General features: G+C 62.1%; 1 protein-coding gene across 1 annotated transcript; it reads left to right on the top strand.

The window, feature by feature from the left end:
- Window positions 1-3,962: 3,962 nt before the first annotated feature.
- On the top strand, window positions 3,963-15,134 carry ZNF853 (zinc finger protein 853). The gene is made up of 8 exons (XM_045576675.1): window positions 3,963-4,240; window positions 5,242-5,456; window positions 8,424-9,060; window positions 10,184-10,479; window positions 10,526-10,548; window positions 12,053-12,783; window positions 13,081-13,692; window positions 13,966-15,134. The coding sequence occupies exons 1-8, from the start codon at window positions 3,963-3,965 to the stop codon at window positions 14,543-14,545; spliced, it is 3,372 nt and encodes a 1,123-aa protein (XP_045432631.1). The 3' UTR covers window positions 14,546-15,134.
- Window positions 15,135-16,311: the final 1,177 nt, after the last annotated feature.

Genomic DNA, 16,311 nt, shown 5'->3' with positions numbered 1-16,311 from the left:
CGTTGACCCATTCCTTGGGAGGTGGACATCGGAACCTTTGGCTTTTATGAGTAATGCTATGTTCCGATTCTCATGGACACACACACACACACACACACACACACATTTACATGGGAACACTGTACAGTATTTTTTAAAATATATTTTTATTGATTTCAGAGTGGGAGAGACTCAAGAAACATCCTATACAATCCTATATAATTAAAGGGTAATGTGCAAATTGACCCTAACGGTGGAACAACCAGTCGATATGACATGCACTGACCACCAGTGGGCAGATGCTCAGCGCAGGAGCTGTCCCCTGGTGGTCAGTGCACTCCCCCTGGGGGAGCTGCGCTTAGCCACAAGCTGTGGGCGCAGCAGTGGTGGCGAGAGCCTCACACCTCCTTGGCCGCACTAGGATGTCCGACTGACAGCTTCGGCCCATCCCCAGCTGGCAGGTGGACATCCCCTGAGGGGTCCTGCACTGCAACAGGGCGCAGGCTCGGCCGAGTGCCCCCCCGAATACACAAATTTTTGTGCACCGGGCCTCTAGTCAATGATAAGAGAGAATCATCAATTGGCAGCCTTCTGCATGCCCCCTCCTGGGGACTGAGCCTGCAGCTGGGCATGTGCCCTTGATCAGAATTGGACCCAGGAACCTTCAGTCTGCAGGCCAATGCTCTATACACTGAGCAAAACCGGCTAGGGCCAGTATTTTTTTTTTTTTTTAATACGGAAAATTCAGAAATAGTTTGAATAGCCATCAGGAGAGGACCAGCCATTCCCTAAGGCAGTGTTCGGCAAACTGCGGCTCTGTTCACTAATGAGTTACCAGACCACTGACTGCCCCAGGGACCAGGCAGGTTATGGCAATGGGTGAAGGTCCCAGAATTAGCCACCAGGGGAGCCGGGCACTTTGCTCAGCTGGGGAGCACCTGGATGGTTGCTGTGCCTGGGCACCGGACCCAGGTGGGTGCTGTCAGGACCTCTGTTTTCAGGAGAAGATGGACATATTTTTATGTTGCATTTTTTAGATTCTAGGATGCCACCTTTGGTGTTGGAAGTCAAAAGGACGGTGGAGGATGGGTAATAATCAGAAGAGGCTTCTTCGTGCAGTGGCGAGTGTGGGGTTTATGTCCATTCATGTTGTACGCTGATGAACACTTTTCCACACACTGTCACACTTTAATGAAAGTTCCCTCTGCTCCGGCCGGTGTTGCTCAGCGGTCAGAGCAGCGGCCCGCAAACCAAAGGGTTTCAGGTTTGATTTCCAGTCAAGGGTGTGTACTTGGGTTGCAGGTTCAATCCCTGTCCCTGACCAGGGTATGTGTAGAAGGCAACCAATTGATGTGTCTCCCTTGCATTGATGTTTCTCTCTCTCTCTCTCTCTCTCTCTCTCTCTCTCTCTCTCTCTCTCTCTCTCCCTCCCTCCCTCCCTCCCTCCCTCCCTCTCTCTCCCTCCCTCCCTCCCTCCCTCCCCCCCTCCACTCTAACAATCAATGGAAACATCCTCAGGTGAGGATTAACAAAAAGGAAAAAAAAAAAAACCACAGAAATCTTCCAGCTGCTTCAAAATGCCGTATTTTATGCCTTCTTTAACTGAGGAAATTATATTCAACATCATCAAGAGTGTTTGTGTGTGTGTGTGTGTGTATATATATTATTGATTTTTTACAGAGAGGAAAGGAGATAGCTAGAAACATCGATGAGAGTCATCCATCAGCTGCCTCTTGCACGCCCCCTACTGGGGATGTGCCCGCAACCAAGGTACATGCCCTTGACCAGAATTGAACCTGGGACCTATCCATTGAGCCAAACCGGTTTCAGCAATCAAGAGTGTTTTAAAATGCATGGCTCCATGGTTGAGCACAGACCTATGAACCTGGAGCTCAGGGATCGATTCCCGGTTGCAAGCTCCATCCCCAGGAGGGGGCGTGCAAGAGGCACCGATGAATGATTCTCATTGATGTTTGTATCTCTTCCTCTCCCTCTCTGAAATCAATAAAAAAAAAACAAAAAAAAACACATTTTTTTTTTTTAGAAAAGAACTTAGGAGAAAAACAGACTATTACATTATGCAAGTTTATCATTTCTTTTGCCTTTTCTCCAGTTCCTGATGTCCCAAACTTCACTCTGGTGTCCCTTAGCATTTCAAAGAGGGATGTCAATGGATGGCAAACCACATGACAGCATCATTAGCACGTTCGTGGGAAATGCAGCAAGAGAGCAGAAGCAGCGGGTGGACTGGGAAGTTAGCAGACATTTCTGATGCTGCTGACACCACAAGAACCGTTGGACTTACTCACATAGGCACATCGCTACCTTGAGAAAAGCTCAGGAGGAGGAGAAGAGGGGACAGTTGGTTTGAGCTGGGAGTGCAAGTGTGGGCCGGAGGAAGACGGGAGGGAGACTGGAGGCTGGGGAAGGCACTTCCCTGTAACTTGCATCATGGGAGGGTGAGCAGCCCGCCCAGCAGAGCCTGCACAGGAGACAGAGAGGCTGGCTGAGGGGGACGAGGAAGGGGGGCAGCCCAGGCCCTTTTTTATTTTTATTTTATTTTTAAAAAATATATTTTATTAATTTTACAGAGAGGAAGGGAGAGGGACAGAGAGAATCATCGATGAGAGAGAGACATCAATCAGCCACCTCCCGCACACCCTGCATTGGGGATGTGCCCTCAGCGAAGGCACATGCCCTTGACCGGAATCGAACCTGGGAGCCCCAGTCCGCAGGCTGACGCTCCATCCACAGCCAAACCGGTTTCGGCAGCCCAGGCCCTTTTAGAACTCCTGACGGCCACGGGACAAGAGTCCAGTGCTGCCTGGACGCCTAGCAAGATGAGGGGTTAGTGACAGGGCGGTCACTGGTGACATTAGGGGCTGTCTGGGGAGTGATGGGCCAGGTGGGAGAGGGGGAGAGGTGGCAGATGGGGACACACAGAACCACTAGGGGCATCTTTCCAGGAAGATGGCCACCAGGGGCAGGGGAGAGGGGAGAGGGGAGAGGCTGAGGCCCTTAGAAAGCAGCAGTTAGAAAGCAGCAGGTGGGCGGGCGGGGCAGGAGGAGGTGGAGGGAGCGGTCGCCCTCCCAGCGCTGGAGGCCGGGCTCCTGCGGTGCAGCCTGTCTCAGCCACAGGTGGAGGGTCACCGTTTGCCACCGCTGACCCCAGATGGCTCCACCTCCAAAGCTGGGTGTCTGTGGCTGCCCTTGGCCCCTCACGAGGCAGGTGTGCCCTCTGCCCTCCAGGGCCCCACTCTGCTTTTCACCCCATCTCCCCCCAACACACACACACACACACACACCACCCCATCCTCACCCCCCCCACACCCCTCCCCACTCCCACTCCATCCCCACCTCACCCCACCCCCCCCAACACACACACACACACACACACACACCCACACCCACCCTCATCCTCACCTCACCCTACACCCCACCCCACACCCCCCCAACACACACACACACACACACACACACCCCTCCCACCCTCATCCTCACCTCACCCTACACCCCACCCCACACCCCCCCAACACACACACACACACCCCTCCCACCCTCATCCCCATCTCACCCTACACCCCACCCAACACACACACACCCCACCCCACTCCCCTCATCCCCACCTCACCCTACACCCCACTCCATACCCCCAACCCCCCCCTACCCCACCCCGTGCAGCGCCTGGTTCTCCGAGCCGCACCGATGCCTGAGGCGGTGCGGGTCCGGGCCGCGGGGGCCGCCGGGGGCTGCGGGCCGGGAAGGGTTAAGCCACCGAGCTGGCGGCGGCGGCTAGAGCGGCGGCGGGCCGCGCGGGGACAGGATGCGGGGCCGGGGGACTTCCTGTGCGGCCCGCCGCCCGCGCCCACCGCCCCGGCGGCCGGACGCGCTCCGGCGAGTGGACCGCGAACCGGGCCCCGCCGCCGCCGCCCCCGCCCGCGGCCCGCGGAGCCCCGGACCCGGCGCCCGGCCGAGCCGGCCCCATGGCGCCCGGCCGAGGCCGAGGCCGACGGCGGCGGGGCCGCCCCGCCCGGGCCGCCGCGGAGTCCGGAGGCCGGGGCCGCGGGCGCGGGTCCCGCCGGGCCGGCCGCGGCCGCCGCCCCGGGCCCCCGGCCTCCCGCGCGCCCTGGGCGCCCGGCCCCGCGGGCGGCGCCTCGGGAGCCAGCTGGCTGGCGGCGCTGCTCCTGCCGCGCTGCGGGCCACACCTCCCCGACATCCCCGAGATGCCCGAGGTGCTGTTCCAGGTGAGCGGCCGGGGCGGGCCGGCACCCAGGGGCGGGCACCCAGGGGCAGCACCCAGGGGCGGGCACCCGGGCGGCACCCAGGGGCAGCACCCAGGGGCGGGCACCCGGGCGGCACCCAGGGGCGGGCACCCGGGGCGGCACCCAGGGGCAGCACCCAGGGGCGGGCACCCGGGGCAGCACCCAGGGGCGGACACCCAGGGGCGGGCACCCGGGGCGGCACCCAGGGGCAGCACCCAGGGGCGGGCACCCGGGGCAGCACCCAGGGGCGGGCACCCGGGGCGGCACCCAGGGGCGGGCACCCGGGGCAGCACCCAGGGGCAGCACCCAGGGGCGGGCACCCGGGGCGGCACCCAGGGGCGGACACCCAGGGGCGAGCACCCGGGCGGCACCCAGGGGCGGGACCGGGGGTCCCTGCTCGGCGGGGCGCTCGGAGAGGCCGGAGCCCCCAGGCCGGGGCCCCGGGCGCAGGCGGGGGCCGGCGGGGCTGGCGGCTGACAGCTGCCTCCCTCCGTGCTGCCCGCCGGGACGGTGCGGCCGGGACCCTGACACTGCGTGCGGGAGGCCGGGTCCGGTCCGGAGGCTGAGCCAGAGCGCAGAGACTTTCCCGTAACTTCCCACGGCCTCCCGGGCGCCCAGTGTCCGGGACCTCAGCTCCCCGTCCACGCTCCCACCCGCCTCTCCTCCTGCTCTCCTCTCCCCTCCCCTCCCCTCCCCTCCCCTCCCCTCTCCCCTCTCCTCTGTTCTCCCCTCCCTTCCCCTCCCCTCCCCTCCCCTCCCCTCCCCTCCCCTTCCCTCTGTTTTCCCCTCCCTTCCCCTCCCCTCCCCTCTCCCCTCTCCTCTGTTCTCCCTTCCCTTCCCCTCCCCTCCCTTCCCCTCCCCTCTCTTCTTTCCTTCCCGCTCCCCTCCCCTCCCCTCCCTCCCCTCTCCGCTGAGCTCCCCAAACCCCCGGAGGGGAAGGCCCCCACCTCGGTGCCGCCCTCCCTGTCCCCAGCAGAGGGCACCGACCTCCTTCCAACAGGGTGGGGCTGCGGGCTCTGGGGCTGACTGATGTGGGGGTTCCCTGGCAGTGGGCCAGGCTGGGGCTCCCACTCCCCGGCCCTGACAGCTTCCTTCCTTCCTTCCTCCCTCCCTCCCTGTCCACGCAGCCGGCTCCCGGGAGGCTGCTGACCGCCAGGATAGAGCTGGGGGCCCGGCGGCTTGAAGATGGGCGCCCGGGGCCGGCCACCCTCTCAGGTGAGGGGCTGGGGGCCTCTGGCCTCCGGAGCCTGGGGACGGCGAGGAGGCGGCAGGCCGGCGCCGTCCGGAAGGGCACCCGGTTGTTAGGAGTCGCTTTCTAGAAGGAAATATTTATCCGTTTCATGAAATCGGGATCTTCCTGGGAAAGTGACCAGAAAGCACAACTTTAAAAGCCAAACCTCTGCTTCCGGTACGAAAAGGAGCTTGTGATGGTGAAGCCAGACTGGGGGGTGGAGAGAGCCTCTGAGGTCTCTGCTGGCCCAGGAGGACTCAGCCTGGGGGCGCGGTGCGGGAGGGGACCCCGGTGCGGGCGGGAACCCCATGCGGGAGGTGACCCCGTGACCCCGGTGCAGGGTGACCCGGTGGGAGAGGTGACCCCGTGACCCCGGTGCAGGGTGACCCGGTGGGGGAGGTGACCCGGTGGGGGAGGTGACCCGGTGGGGGAGGTGACCCTGTGACCCCGGTGGGGGAGGTGACCCGGTGGGGGAGGTGACCCGGTGCGGGAGGTGACCCCGGTGCGGGAGGTGACCCGGTGGGGGAGGTGACCCGGTGGGGGAGGTGACCCGGTGGGGGAGGTGACCCGGTGCGGGGTGACCCCGGTGGGGGAGGTGACCCGGTGGGGGAGGTGACCCGGTGCGGGAGGTGACCCGGTGGGGGAGGTGACCCGGTGGGGGAGGTGACCCTGTGACCCCGGTGGGGGAGGTGACCCGGTGGGGGAGGTGACCCGGTGGGGGAGGTGACCCGGTGGGGGAGGTGACCCGGTGGGGAAGGTGACCCGGTGGGGGAGGTGACCCCGGTGGAGGAGGTGACCCCGGTGGGGGAGGTGACCCGGTGCGGGGTGACCCGGTGGGGGAGGTGACCCTGTGACCCCGGTGCGGGAGGTGACCCGGTGGGGGAGGTGACCCGGTGGGGGAGGTGACCCTGTGACCCCGGTGGGGGAGGTGACCCGGTGGGGGAGGTGACCCCGGTGGGGGAGGTGACCCGGTGGGGGAGGTGACCCGGTGGGGGAGGTGACCCGGTGGGGAAGGTGACCCGGTGGGGGAGGTGACCCCGGTGGAGGAGGTGACCCCGGTGGGGGAGGTGACCCCGGTGGAGGAGGTGACCCCGGTGGGGGAGGTGACCCGGTGCGGGGTGACCCGGTGGGGGAGGTGACCCTGTGACCCCGGTGGGGGAGGTGACCCGGTGGGGGAGGTGACCCGGTGGGGGAGGTGACCCTGTGACCCCGGTGGGGGAGGTGACCCGGTGGGGGAGGTGACCCGGTGGGGAAGGTGACCCGGTGGGGGAGGTGACCCGGTGCGGGAGGTGACCCCGGTGGAGGAGGTGACCCCGGTGGGGGAGGTGACCCGGTGCGGGGTGACCCGGTGGGGGAGGTGACCTGGTGCGGGGTGACCCGGTGGGGGAGGTGACCCCGGTGGGGGAGGTGACCCGGTGGGGGAGGTGACCCGGTGCGGGGTGACCCGGTGGGGGAGGTGACCCGGTGGGGGAGATGACCCGGTGGGGGAGGTGACTGGTGCAGGGTGACCAGTTGGGAGGTGACCCGGTGCGGGGTGACCAGTTTGGGAGGTGACCGAGCGGCCACCCAGTGCCCCTGGTCTGTAGGCTTCCTCTCCGCTCGCTCCACACTGGGCTGTGCGTCTGTCTTCAGGCCCCGGACGGTTTGTCTCCTCGATGGAGACACCGGGAGGCAGGGAGCTGGCCAGTCCATGTTCACGTGGGGCCGGGAGTCCTTTGCCGCCCAGAGCCCAGCCTCAGACACTCCGGGCTTCAGGCCGTCACAGTGGAGCTAGTGGCAGCCTTGAGGCTTCCAGACTGGCTGTTCGTTTGCAGAGGAGCTGCTAGCTCGCAGGGCAAGGGCCTCGGGCATCGCCCACGTCCCAGGGCCGGTGCCAGGGCGCTGCCCTTCCCGCGACGGCCGCAGGGTGGCACCCTTGGCCGTTTTACAGACACCGGGCGCTGGCCTGCAGGAGGCCAGGCAGCGGCTACCTTAGAGGCCAGCGGCCGAGGGGAGCCCTGGGGACTCAGGCCTCCCCCCCCCCCCCGGAGCCTCGTGCTCTGGCTGGAACCCGGCTTCTTGCAGAAAGCTCGTGCGGGAGCGCTTCCCGGCAGTCTGACCGAAACGCTTCCCTCTTCACAGGGAAAGCAAGTTTCATTCCTCGGTGCGACCCCAGCCGAGGTCTGCGTGCAGCGGGGCCTGGAGTGGCTGGCTCACGGGTGATGACTGGGCACCAGGGGTTTCTTGGGAAATGGCGGGAGCCCGGACACCCATGTGGGGTCACTGCCAAGCTCCAAGGGGGGCAGCCCAGAGAAGGGGTCAAGGTCTGGGGTCCAGACTGATGTGACAGTCAGTCTTTGTGGTGCATTTTAAAAATATATATATTTTTTTATTGATTTCAGAGAAAGGAAGAGTGAGAGAGAATCATTGATCCTCCTGCATGCCCCCGACTGGGGATTGAGCCTGCAACCTGGGCATGTGCCCTTGACTGGAATCAATCCCGGGATCCCTCAGTTCACAGGCTAACGCTCTATCTACTGAGCCACACTGGCCAGGGCTGGGGTGCATTATTAAAAATATGTATTTTATTGATTTTTTACAGAGAGGAAGGGAGAGGGATAGAGAGTTAGAAACTTCGATGAGAGAGAAACATCGACCAGTTGCCTTCTGCACACCCCCACCGGGGATGTGCCCACAACCAAGATACATGCTCTTGACCGGAATCGAACCCGGGACCCTTTAGTCTGCAGGCTGACGCTCTATCCACAGAGATAAACCATCCAGGGCTGGGTGCATTTTTAAGTCAACCCCTCTCCTCAGGGCATTTCTGTGTCAGTGACCTAGTTGCGGAGAGCTCAGCCGTGCGTCCGAGAGGGGCTGCACGCCGGGCAGGGCAAGGGGAGGTCCTGAGGGCTGGACCAGAGAGCCCCTCTAGAGCTTTCTCTCCTGACTTCCTGCCTTGTCCCCTCCAGGTGGGAGCGGGAGCCGGGGGGGAGAGGCTCCGGAGAGGAGCAGTGCACCGCGGCCAGTCATCTCTGCCCCAAAGCAGGCCAGCGAGAGCGCCCCGCAGGCCCAGGCAGCACGGCAGGAGCGGCGGCCGCCGCAGCCCCTGCCGGGGCAAGGGCGGCGCCGGCTGTGGCAGCGCCCTCCGAAGCGGCGGCCGCCAGGGCCCGTGCACCACCCACTGGAACACTGGATGGAACTGTGGCCGCCGCCGCCTCCCGCCAGGCAAGGGCAGCTGCAGGAACCCCAGCAACACCTGCCCGCGAAGCCACAGCTGCCGCAGAGGCAACAGGTGCCAGGGCAGCCAATGCCAGAGCAGCAGCAGGAACAGCCGCCGCGGCTGCAAGAACTACAGGAAGAACCCCGGCCTGGGCAGCAGGAGCAGCTGCAGCTGAGGCAGCAGCAGGAAGTGTTACAAGCGCAGCAAGAACAGGAACAGCAGCAGGTGCGACAGCAGGAACAGCTAGGACAGCAGGCACTGCCGCAGCACCGAGGACAGTCACAGATCCAGGAGCAGTTACAGCAGCGGCAGCAGCAAGAACAGTCACAGATCCAGGAGCAGTTACAGCAGCGACAGCACCGAGGACAGTCACAGATCCAGGAGCAGTTACAGCAGCGGCAGCAGCAAGGACAGTCACAGATCCAGGAGCAGTTACAGCAGCGGCAGCAGCGAGGACAGTCACAGATCCAGGAGCAGTTACAGCAGCGGCAGCAGCGAGGACAGTCACAGATCCAGGAGCAGTTACAGCAGCAACAGCAGCAAGGACAGTCACAGATCCAGGAGCAGTTACAGCAGTGGCAGCAGCGAGGACAGTCACAGATCCAGGAGCAGTTACAGCAGCGGCAGCACCGAGGACAGTCACAGATCCAGGAGCAGTTACAGCAGCAGCAGCAGCAAGGACAGTCACAGATCCAGGAGCAGTTACAGCAGCGACAGCACCGAGGACAGTCACAGATCCAGGAGCAGTTACAGCAGCGACAGCAGCAAGGACAGTCACAGATCCAGGAGCAGTTACAGCAGCGACAGCACCGAGGACAGTCACAGATCCAGGAGCAGTTACAGCAGCGGCAGCACCGAGGACAGTCACAGATCCAGGAGCAGTTACAGCAGCAGCAGCAGCAAGGACAGTCACAGATCCAGGAGCAGTTACAGCAGCGACAGCACCGAGGACAGTCACAGATCCAGGAGCAGTTACAGCAGCAGCAGCAGCGAGGACAGTCACAGATCCAGGAGCAGTTACAGCAGCGGCAGCAGCAAGGACAGTCACAGATCCAGGAGCAGTTACAGCAGCGGCAGCAGCGAGGACAGTCACGGATCCAGGAGCAGTTACAGCAGCGGCAGCAGCGAGGACAGTCACAGATCCAGGAGCAGTTACAGCAGCAGCAGCAGCAGCAAGAACAGTCACAGATCCAGGAGCAGTTACAGCAGCGGCAGAAGCAGGAACAGTCAAAGATCCAGGAGCAGTTACAGCAGCAACAGCAGAGAGGACAGTCACAGATCCAGGAGCAGTTACAGCAGCGACTGTTGCAGCAGCAGGAACAGTCACAGATCCAGGAGCAGTTACAGCAGCAGCAAAAACAGTCACAGATCCAGGAGCAGTTACATCAGCGGCAGAAGCAGGAACAGTCAAAGATCCAGGAGCAGTTACAGCAGCAACAGCAGAGAGGACAGTCACAGATCCAGGAGCAGTTACAGCAGCAACAGCAGCGAGGACAGTCATGGATCCAGGAGCAGTTACAGCAGCGGCAGCAGCGAGGACAGTCACGGATACAGGAGCAGTTACAGCAGCGGCAGCAAGAACAGTCACAGATCCATGAGCAGTTACCGAAGCGGCAGCAGCGAGAACAGTCACAGATACAGGAGCAGTTACAGCAGCGACAGCAGCGAGAACAGTCACAGATCCAGGAGCAGTTACAGCAGCGACAGCAAGAACAGTCACAGATCCATGAGCAGTTACCGAAGCGGCAGCAGCGAGGACAGTCACGGATTCAGAAGCAGTTACATCAGCGGCAACAGCAAGAACAGTCACGGATCCAGGAGCAGTTACAGCAGCGGCTGTTGCAGCAGCAGGAACAGTCACAGATCCAGGAACAGTTACAGCAGCGACAGCACCGAGGACAGTCACAGATCCAGGAGCAGTTAAATCAGCAGCAGCAGCAAGAACAGTCACAGATCCAGGAGCAGTTACAGCAGCGGCAGCAGCGAGGACAGTCACAGATCCAGGAGCAGTTACAGCAGCAACAGCAGCGAGGACAGTCACAGATCCAGGAGCAGTTACAGCGGCAGCAGCAAGGACAGTCACAGATCCAGGAGCAGTTACAGCAGCGGCAGCAGCGAGGACAGTCACAGATACAGGAGCAGTTACAGCAGCGACAGCAGAGAGGACAGTCACGGGTCCAGGAGCAGTTACAGCAGCGGAAGCAGCGAGGACAGTCACGGATCCAGGAGCAGTTACAGCAGCGGCAGCAGCGAGGACAGTCACAGATACAGGAGCAGTTACAGCAGCAGCAAGAACAGTCACAGATCCAGGAGCAGTTACAGCAGCGGCAGCAGCAAGGACAGTCACAGATCCAGGAGCAGTTACAGCATCGGCAGCAGCGAGAACAGTCACAGATCCAGGAGCAGTTAAAGCAGCGGCAGCAGCAAGGACAGTTACAGAACCAGGAGCAGTTACAGCAGCAGCAAGAACAGTCACAGATCCAGGAGCAGTTACAGCAGCGGCAGCAGCGAGGACAGTCACAGATACAGGAGCAGTTACAGCAGCGGCAGCAGCGAGGACAGTCACAGATACAGGAGCAGTTACAGCAGCGGCAGCAGCGAGGACAGTCACAGATCCAGGAGCAGTTACAGCAGCGACAGCAGAGAGGACAGTCACGGGTCCAGGAGCAGTTACAGCAGCGGAAGCAGCGAGGACAGTCACGGATCCAGGAGCAGTTACAGCAGCGGCAGCAGCGAGGACAGTCACGGATCCAGGAGCAGTTACAGCAGCGGCAGCAGCGAGGACAGTCACAGATCCAGGAGCAGTTACAGCAGCAGCAGCAGCAGCAAGAACAGTCACGGATCCAGGAGCAGTTACAGCAGCGGCAGCAGCGAGGACAGTCACAGATCCAGGAGCAGTTACAGCAGCGGCAACAGCAAGAACAGTCACGGATCCAGGAGCAGTTACAGCAGCGACAGCAGCGAGAACAGTCACAGATACAGGAGCAGTTACAGCAGCGGCAACAGCAAGAACAGTCACGGATCCAGGAGCAGTTACAGCAGCGGCAGCAGCGAGGACAGTCACAGATACAGGAGCAGTTACAGCAGCAGCAAGAACAGTCACAGATCCAGGAGCAGTTACAGCAGCGGCAGCAGCAAGGACAGTCACAGATCCAGGAGCAGTTACAGCATCGGCAGCAGCGAGAACAGTCACAGATCCAGGAGCAGTTAAAGCAGCGGCAGCAGCAAGGACAGTTACAGAACCAGGAGCAGTTACAGCAGCAGCAAGAACAGTCACAGATCCAGGAGCAGTTACAGCAGCGGCAGCAGCGAGGACAGTCACAGATCCAGGAGCAGTTGCAGCAGCGGCAGCAGCAAGAACAGTCACAGATCCAGGAGCAGTTACAGCAGCAGCAGCGAGGACAGTCACAGATCCAGGAGCAGTTACAGCAGCGGCAGCAGCAAGAACAGTCACAGATCCAGGAGCAGTTACAGCAGCAGCAGCGAGGACAGTCACAGATCCAGGAGCAGTTACAGCAGCGGCAGCAGCGAGGACAGTCACAGATCCAGGAGCAGTTGCAGCAGCGGCAGCAGCAAGGACAGTCACAGATCCAGGAGCAGTTACAGCAGAAGCTTTTGCAGCAGCAACAACAGTCACAGATCCAGGAGCAGTTACAGCAGCGGCTGTTGCAGCAGCAAGAACAGTCACAGATCCAGGAGCAGTTACAGCAGCGGCTGTTGCAGCAGCAAGAACAGTCACAGATCCAGGAGCAGTTACAGCAGCGGCTGTTGCAGCAGCAAGAACAGTCACAGATCCAGGAGCAGTTACAGCAGCGGCTGTTGCAGCAGCAAGAACAGTCACAGATCCAGGAGCAATTACAGCAGAAGCTTTTGCAGCAGCAACAACAGTCACAGATCCAGGAGCAGTTACAGCAGCAGCAGCGAGGACAGTCACAGATCCAGGAGCAGTTACAGCAGCGGCAGCAGCAAGGACAGTCACAGATCCAGGAGCAGTTACAGCAGCGGCAGCAGCAAGAACAGTCACAGATCCAGGAGCAGTTACAGCAGCGGCTGTTGCAGCAGCAAGAACAGTCACAGATCCAGGAGCAGTTACAGCAGCGGCAGCAGCGAGGACAGTCACAGATCCAGGAGCAGTTACAGCAGCGGCTGTTGCAGCAGCAAGAACAGTCACAGATCCAGGAGCAGTTACAGCAGCGGCAGCAGCGAGGACAGTCACAGATCCAGGAGCAGTTACCGCAGCAGCAGCAGCAAGAACAGTCACAGATCCAGGAGCAGTTACAGCAGCGGCAGCAGCGAGGACAGTCACAGATCCAGGAGCAGTTACCGCAGCAGCAGCAGCAAGAACAGTCACAGATCCAGGAGCAGTTACAGCAGCAGCTGTTGCTGCAGCAAGGACCGTCACAGATCCAGGAGCAGTTACAGCAGCAGCTGTTGCAGCAGCAGCAGCAGCAGTTACAGCAGCAGCAGTTGTTACAGCAGCAGCAGCAGTTGCAGCAGCAGCAGGAAGAGCTGCAGCGGCAGATGTTGGAACAACAGCAGTTACAGCAGCAGCTGCTGCAACAGCAACAGTTACAGCAGCAGATGTTGCAACAACAGCTGTTGCAGCAGCAGCAGCTGCTGCAGCAGCAAGAGCAGTTGCAACAGCAGCAGCTGCAGCGCCGCCCGGTGGAACCGGAGGAGAAGGAGGAGGAGCAGATGGTGGAGCTGCAGCTCATGCCGGTGGACTTGGAGTCGGAGCTGGAGCAGCAGCGGCAGGAGGAGCTGGCACGGCAGCAGGAACAGCGGCAGCTGCAGCTCAAACTGAAGGAGCAGCTGCAGCAGCTGGAGCAGCAACTGCAGCTGGAACAGGAGCAGGAGGTGCAGCTGGAGCTGACCCCGGTGGAACCTGAGCTGCAGCTGGAGCTGGTGTCCACTGTGGGGCCAGGCCCGGCTTCTGGACCTGGCGCCTCGGGACCTGTCGTGGTGGGCCCCCCGGGCTACGTGGTGTTGCAGGAGCTTGTGGTGCTGCCAGCCGTGGCCCCTACACAGCCGTCTGTGGCCCTGCCACCACCAGCTGTGGTGCCACCGCCAGCTGTGGTCCTGCCAGCCATGGCTCTGCCGCCACCAGCCATGGCCCCACTGCCACCAGCCGTAGCCCCGCCCGCTGTGGCCCTGCCAGCCGTAGCACTGCCACCGCCAGCCGTGGCCCTGCCAGCCGTGGCCCCACCACCAGCAGCCGTGGCCCTGCCAGCCGCGGCACCGCCGCCACTGCCACCGCCGCCACCACTGCCACCGCCGGCCATGGCCCCACGGCCGCCGGCCGTGCTGCCCATCCCAGGCCCCGCTGGCAGCGCCGCCCTGACTCCAGCCCGGCAGCGGCGACGCCGGCACGGCCGGAACCGGCCGACCACCTGCAGCGAGTGCGGCAAGGCCTTCAGCCGCAGCACCGACCTGGTGCGGCACCAGGCCACGCACACGGGCGAGCGGCCGCACCGCTGCGGGGACTGCGGCAAGGCCTTCTCGCAGCACTCGAACCTGGTGACGCACCAGCGCATCCACACGGGCGAGAAGCCCTACGCCTGCACGCACTGCTCCAAGCGCTTTGGCGAGAGCTCCGCGCTGGTGCAGCACCGGCGCACGCACACGGGCGAGCGGCCCTACGCCTGCAGCGACTGCGGCAAGTGCTTCAGCGTTTCCTCCAACCTGCTGCGCCACCAGCGCACGCACTCGGGCGCGCTGCCCTACGTGTGCGCGGACTGCGGCGAGCGCTTCCGCCACAAGGTGGAGATCCGCCGGCACGAGCGCCAGCTGCATGGCGCCGGCCGCTCGCGGGGCCTGGGGCTGCTCCGCGGGCCGAGCGCGGGGCAGGCGGCCGGGGGCAAGGCTCCGTGACCGGGAGGAGCCGCCCCTCGGACAGGGGACTCACATCGTGGCCTCCGTGGCCCGCTCCGTGGCCCGGCGGGATAACCTGGCGTGGCGCCCGGAAGAGGCTCCCTGCGGGTGGAACACGTTCACCCGCAGAAACACCCGGCGGAGAGGCCGGCGTGGCCGGAGCGGCAGATGTGCACACCGGCACCCGCGGCACAGGCACAGGCACAGGCACAGGCACGCGCACGCACCGGATTGGGTACCGGTGGTCCAGAAGGCCGCCAGCTTGCCGCCCTGGGCACATTGATCTTTCAGGCACCGAAGGGACCCTTGGTGACAGTGGACACGGAGCGCGCACTAACCAGGGGATCAAATACCCCAGGCGGTGGGGGCAGTCCCATGTGCTCGCAGGAAGGACGTGGTCCGGTGAGAATTAGTCCAAGGAAACGGGCGGACGGCCGCCTGTCTGCACCAGCAGAAAAGGGTGAAGGCACATTGTCCTCAGGGCCATGTGCCCTGGAAATATTTTCTCATCAGGGCGGCTAGAACTCGACTCATATGTGTGTGTTCTTTTCTGTTTGTTTGTTTTTAAATAAATATTTTATTGATCTTTCACAGAGAGGAAGGGAGAGGGAATGAGAGCTAGAAACATCGATGATAGAGAAACATCGACCAGCTACCTCCTGCACATCCCCCACTGGGGATGTGCCCATAACCAAGGTACATGTCCTTGACCGGAATCGAACCTGGGACACTTCAGTCCGCAGGCTAATGCTCTATTCACTGAGCCAAACCAGTTAGGTCCCGTGTCTTCTTTTTTTAAAAAAAATATGTTTTTATGGATTTCAGAGAGGAAGGGAGAGGGAGAAAGGGATAGAAACTTCAATGATGAGAGAGAATCATAGACCAGCTACCTCTTGCGCGCCCCCTACTGGGCATGGAGTCTGCAAACCGGGCATGCGCCCTGACCGGTAATGGAACTGTGACCTGGTTTATAGGCCAATGCCCAACCGCTGAGCCACACGGGAGTGGCAGTGCCCTCTTGACTGGAAGCCTGTGGCTGAAGCAGAGGGCATTCTGGGAGGGCTGTCCAAGGAAGTGACCCCCCTGGAAAGCACTCTGGGGTTCTCCCCCTCCCTGCCGCCCTGTGGCTCTTGCCCAGCAGCTGAGGTTGGGGATGGGGCCCCCAGGCATGGGCCTCCTGGGCCGGGCCGGGCAGCGGCTGGCCTGGGCAGACCTGCCTCGTCACGGGGGTCCAAGGAGACTGCTGGGGACGAGGACGAAGACGCCAGCAGTGCCCTTCCATTTACAGAGTCACCTGGGGGTCGCTAATGTCCATGGGAAGGCAGGCGGGTGGGGAGGCCGCCCCCCACAGCCACCCCAGCGCTGCCTGCCCCTGGCGTCCGGTCCTACCTGCGGCTGCTTACGTCCCACCCTCCTCCCTCCCTGCTTCTCCTTTACCAACACGGCCTGCTACAGCCCACAGTGTGTTGGTAAGTGAGAAAGAAAATAAACACGTGGAGAAACGCATTGTCCTGTCTGCATTTACCTCTGACTTTTTTAATCCTCACCCAAGGATGTTTTTGCATTGATTTTTAGGGAGGTTGGAAGGAAGAGGAGAGACAGAGGGAAACACCAAAGTGAGAGAGACACCTATTGGTTGCCTCCTGCATGCACCCTGACCAGGGCCCGGGCCAGGGAGGAGCCTGCAACCAAGGTACATGCCCTTGACCGAAATCGAACCCGGGACCTTTGGCCCGCAGGCCAACGCTCTCTCCCGGCTAGGGCCT

Source organism: Pipistrellus kuhlii, unplaced genomic scaffold, assembly GCF_014108245.1.
Source record: "Pipistrellus kuhlii isolate mPipKuh1 unplaced genomic scaffold, mPipKuh1.p scaffold_m20_p_8, whole genome shotgun sequence".
Classification (NCBI taxonomy): domain Eukaryota; kingdom Metazoa; phylum Chordata; class Mammalia; order Chiroptera; family Vespertilionidae; genus Pipistrellus; species Pipistrellus kuhlii.
Note: the sequence above shows the minus strand (reverse complement) of the source record. Positions and strands in the feature narration are given on the sequence as shown.

Excerpts from the sequence above, each read along its gene's own strand:
- ZNF853 (XM_045576675.1), top strand. The coding sequence starts at position 3,963 with ATGGCGCCCGGCCGAGGCCGAGGCCGACGGCGGCGGGGCCGCCCCGCC. Across the intron at positions 10,480-10,525 it reads CAGCGGCAACAGCAAGAACA|GAACAGTCACAGATCCAGGA; the intron begins GTCACGGATCCA and ends TTGCAGCAGCAG. Across the intron at positions 12,784-13,080 it reads TTACAGCAGCGGCAGCAGCG|CCAGGAGCAGTTACAGCAGC; the intron begins AGGACAGTCACA and ends ACCGTCACAGAT.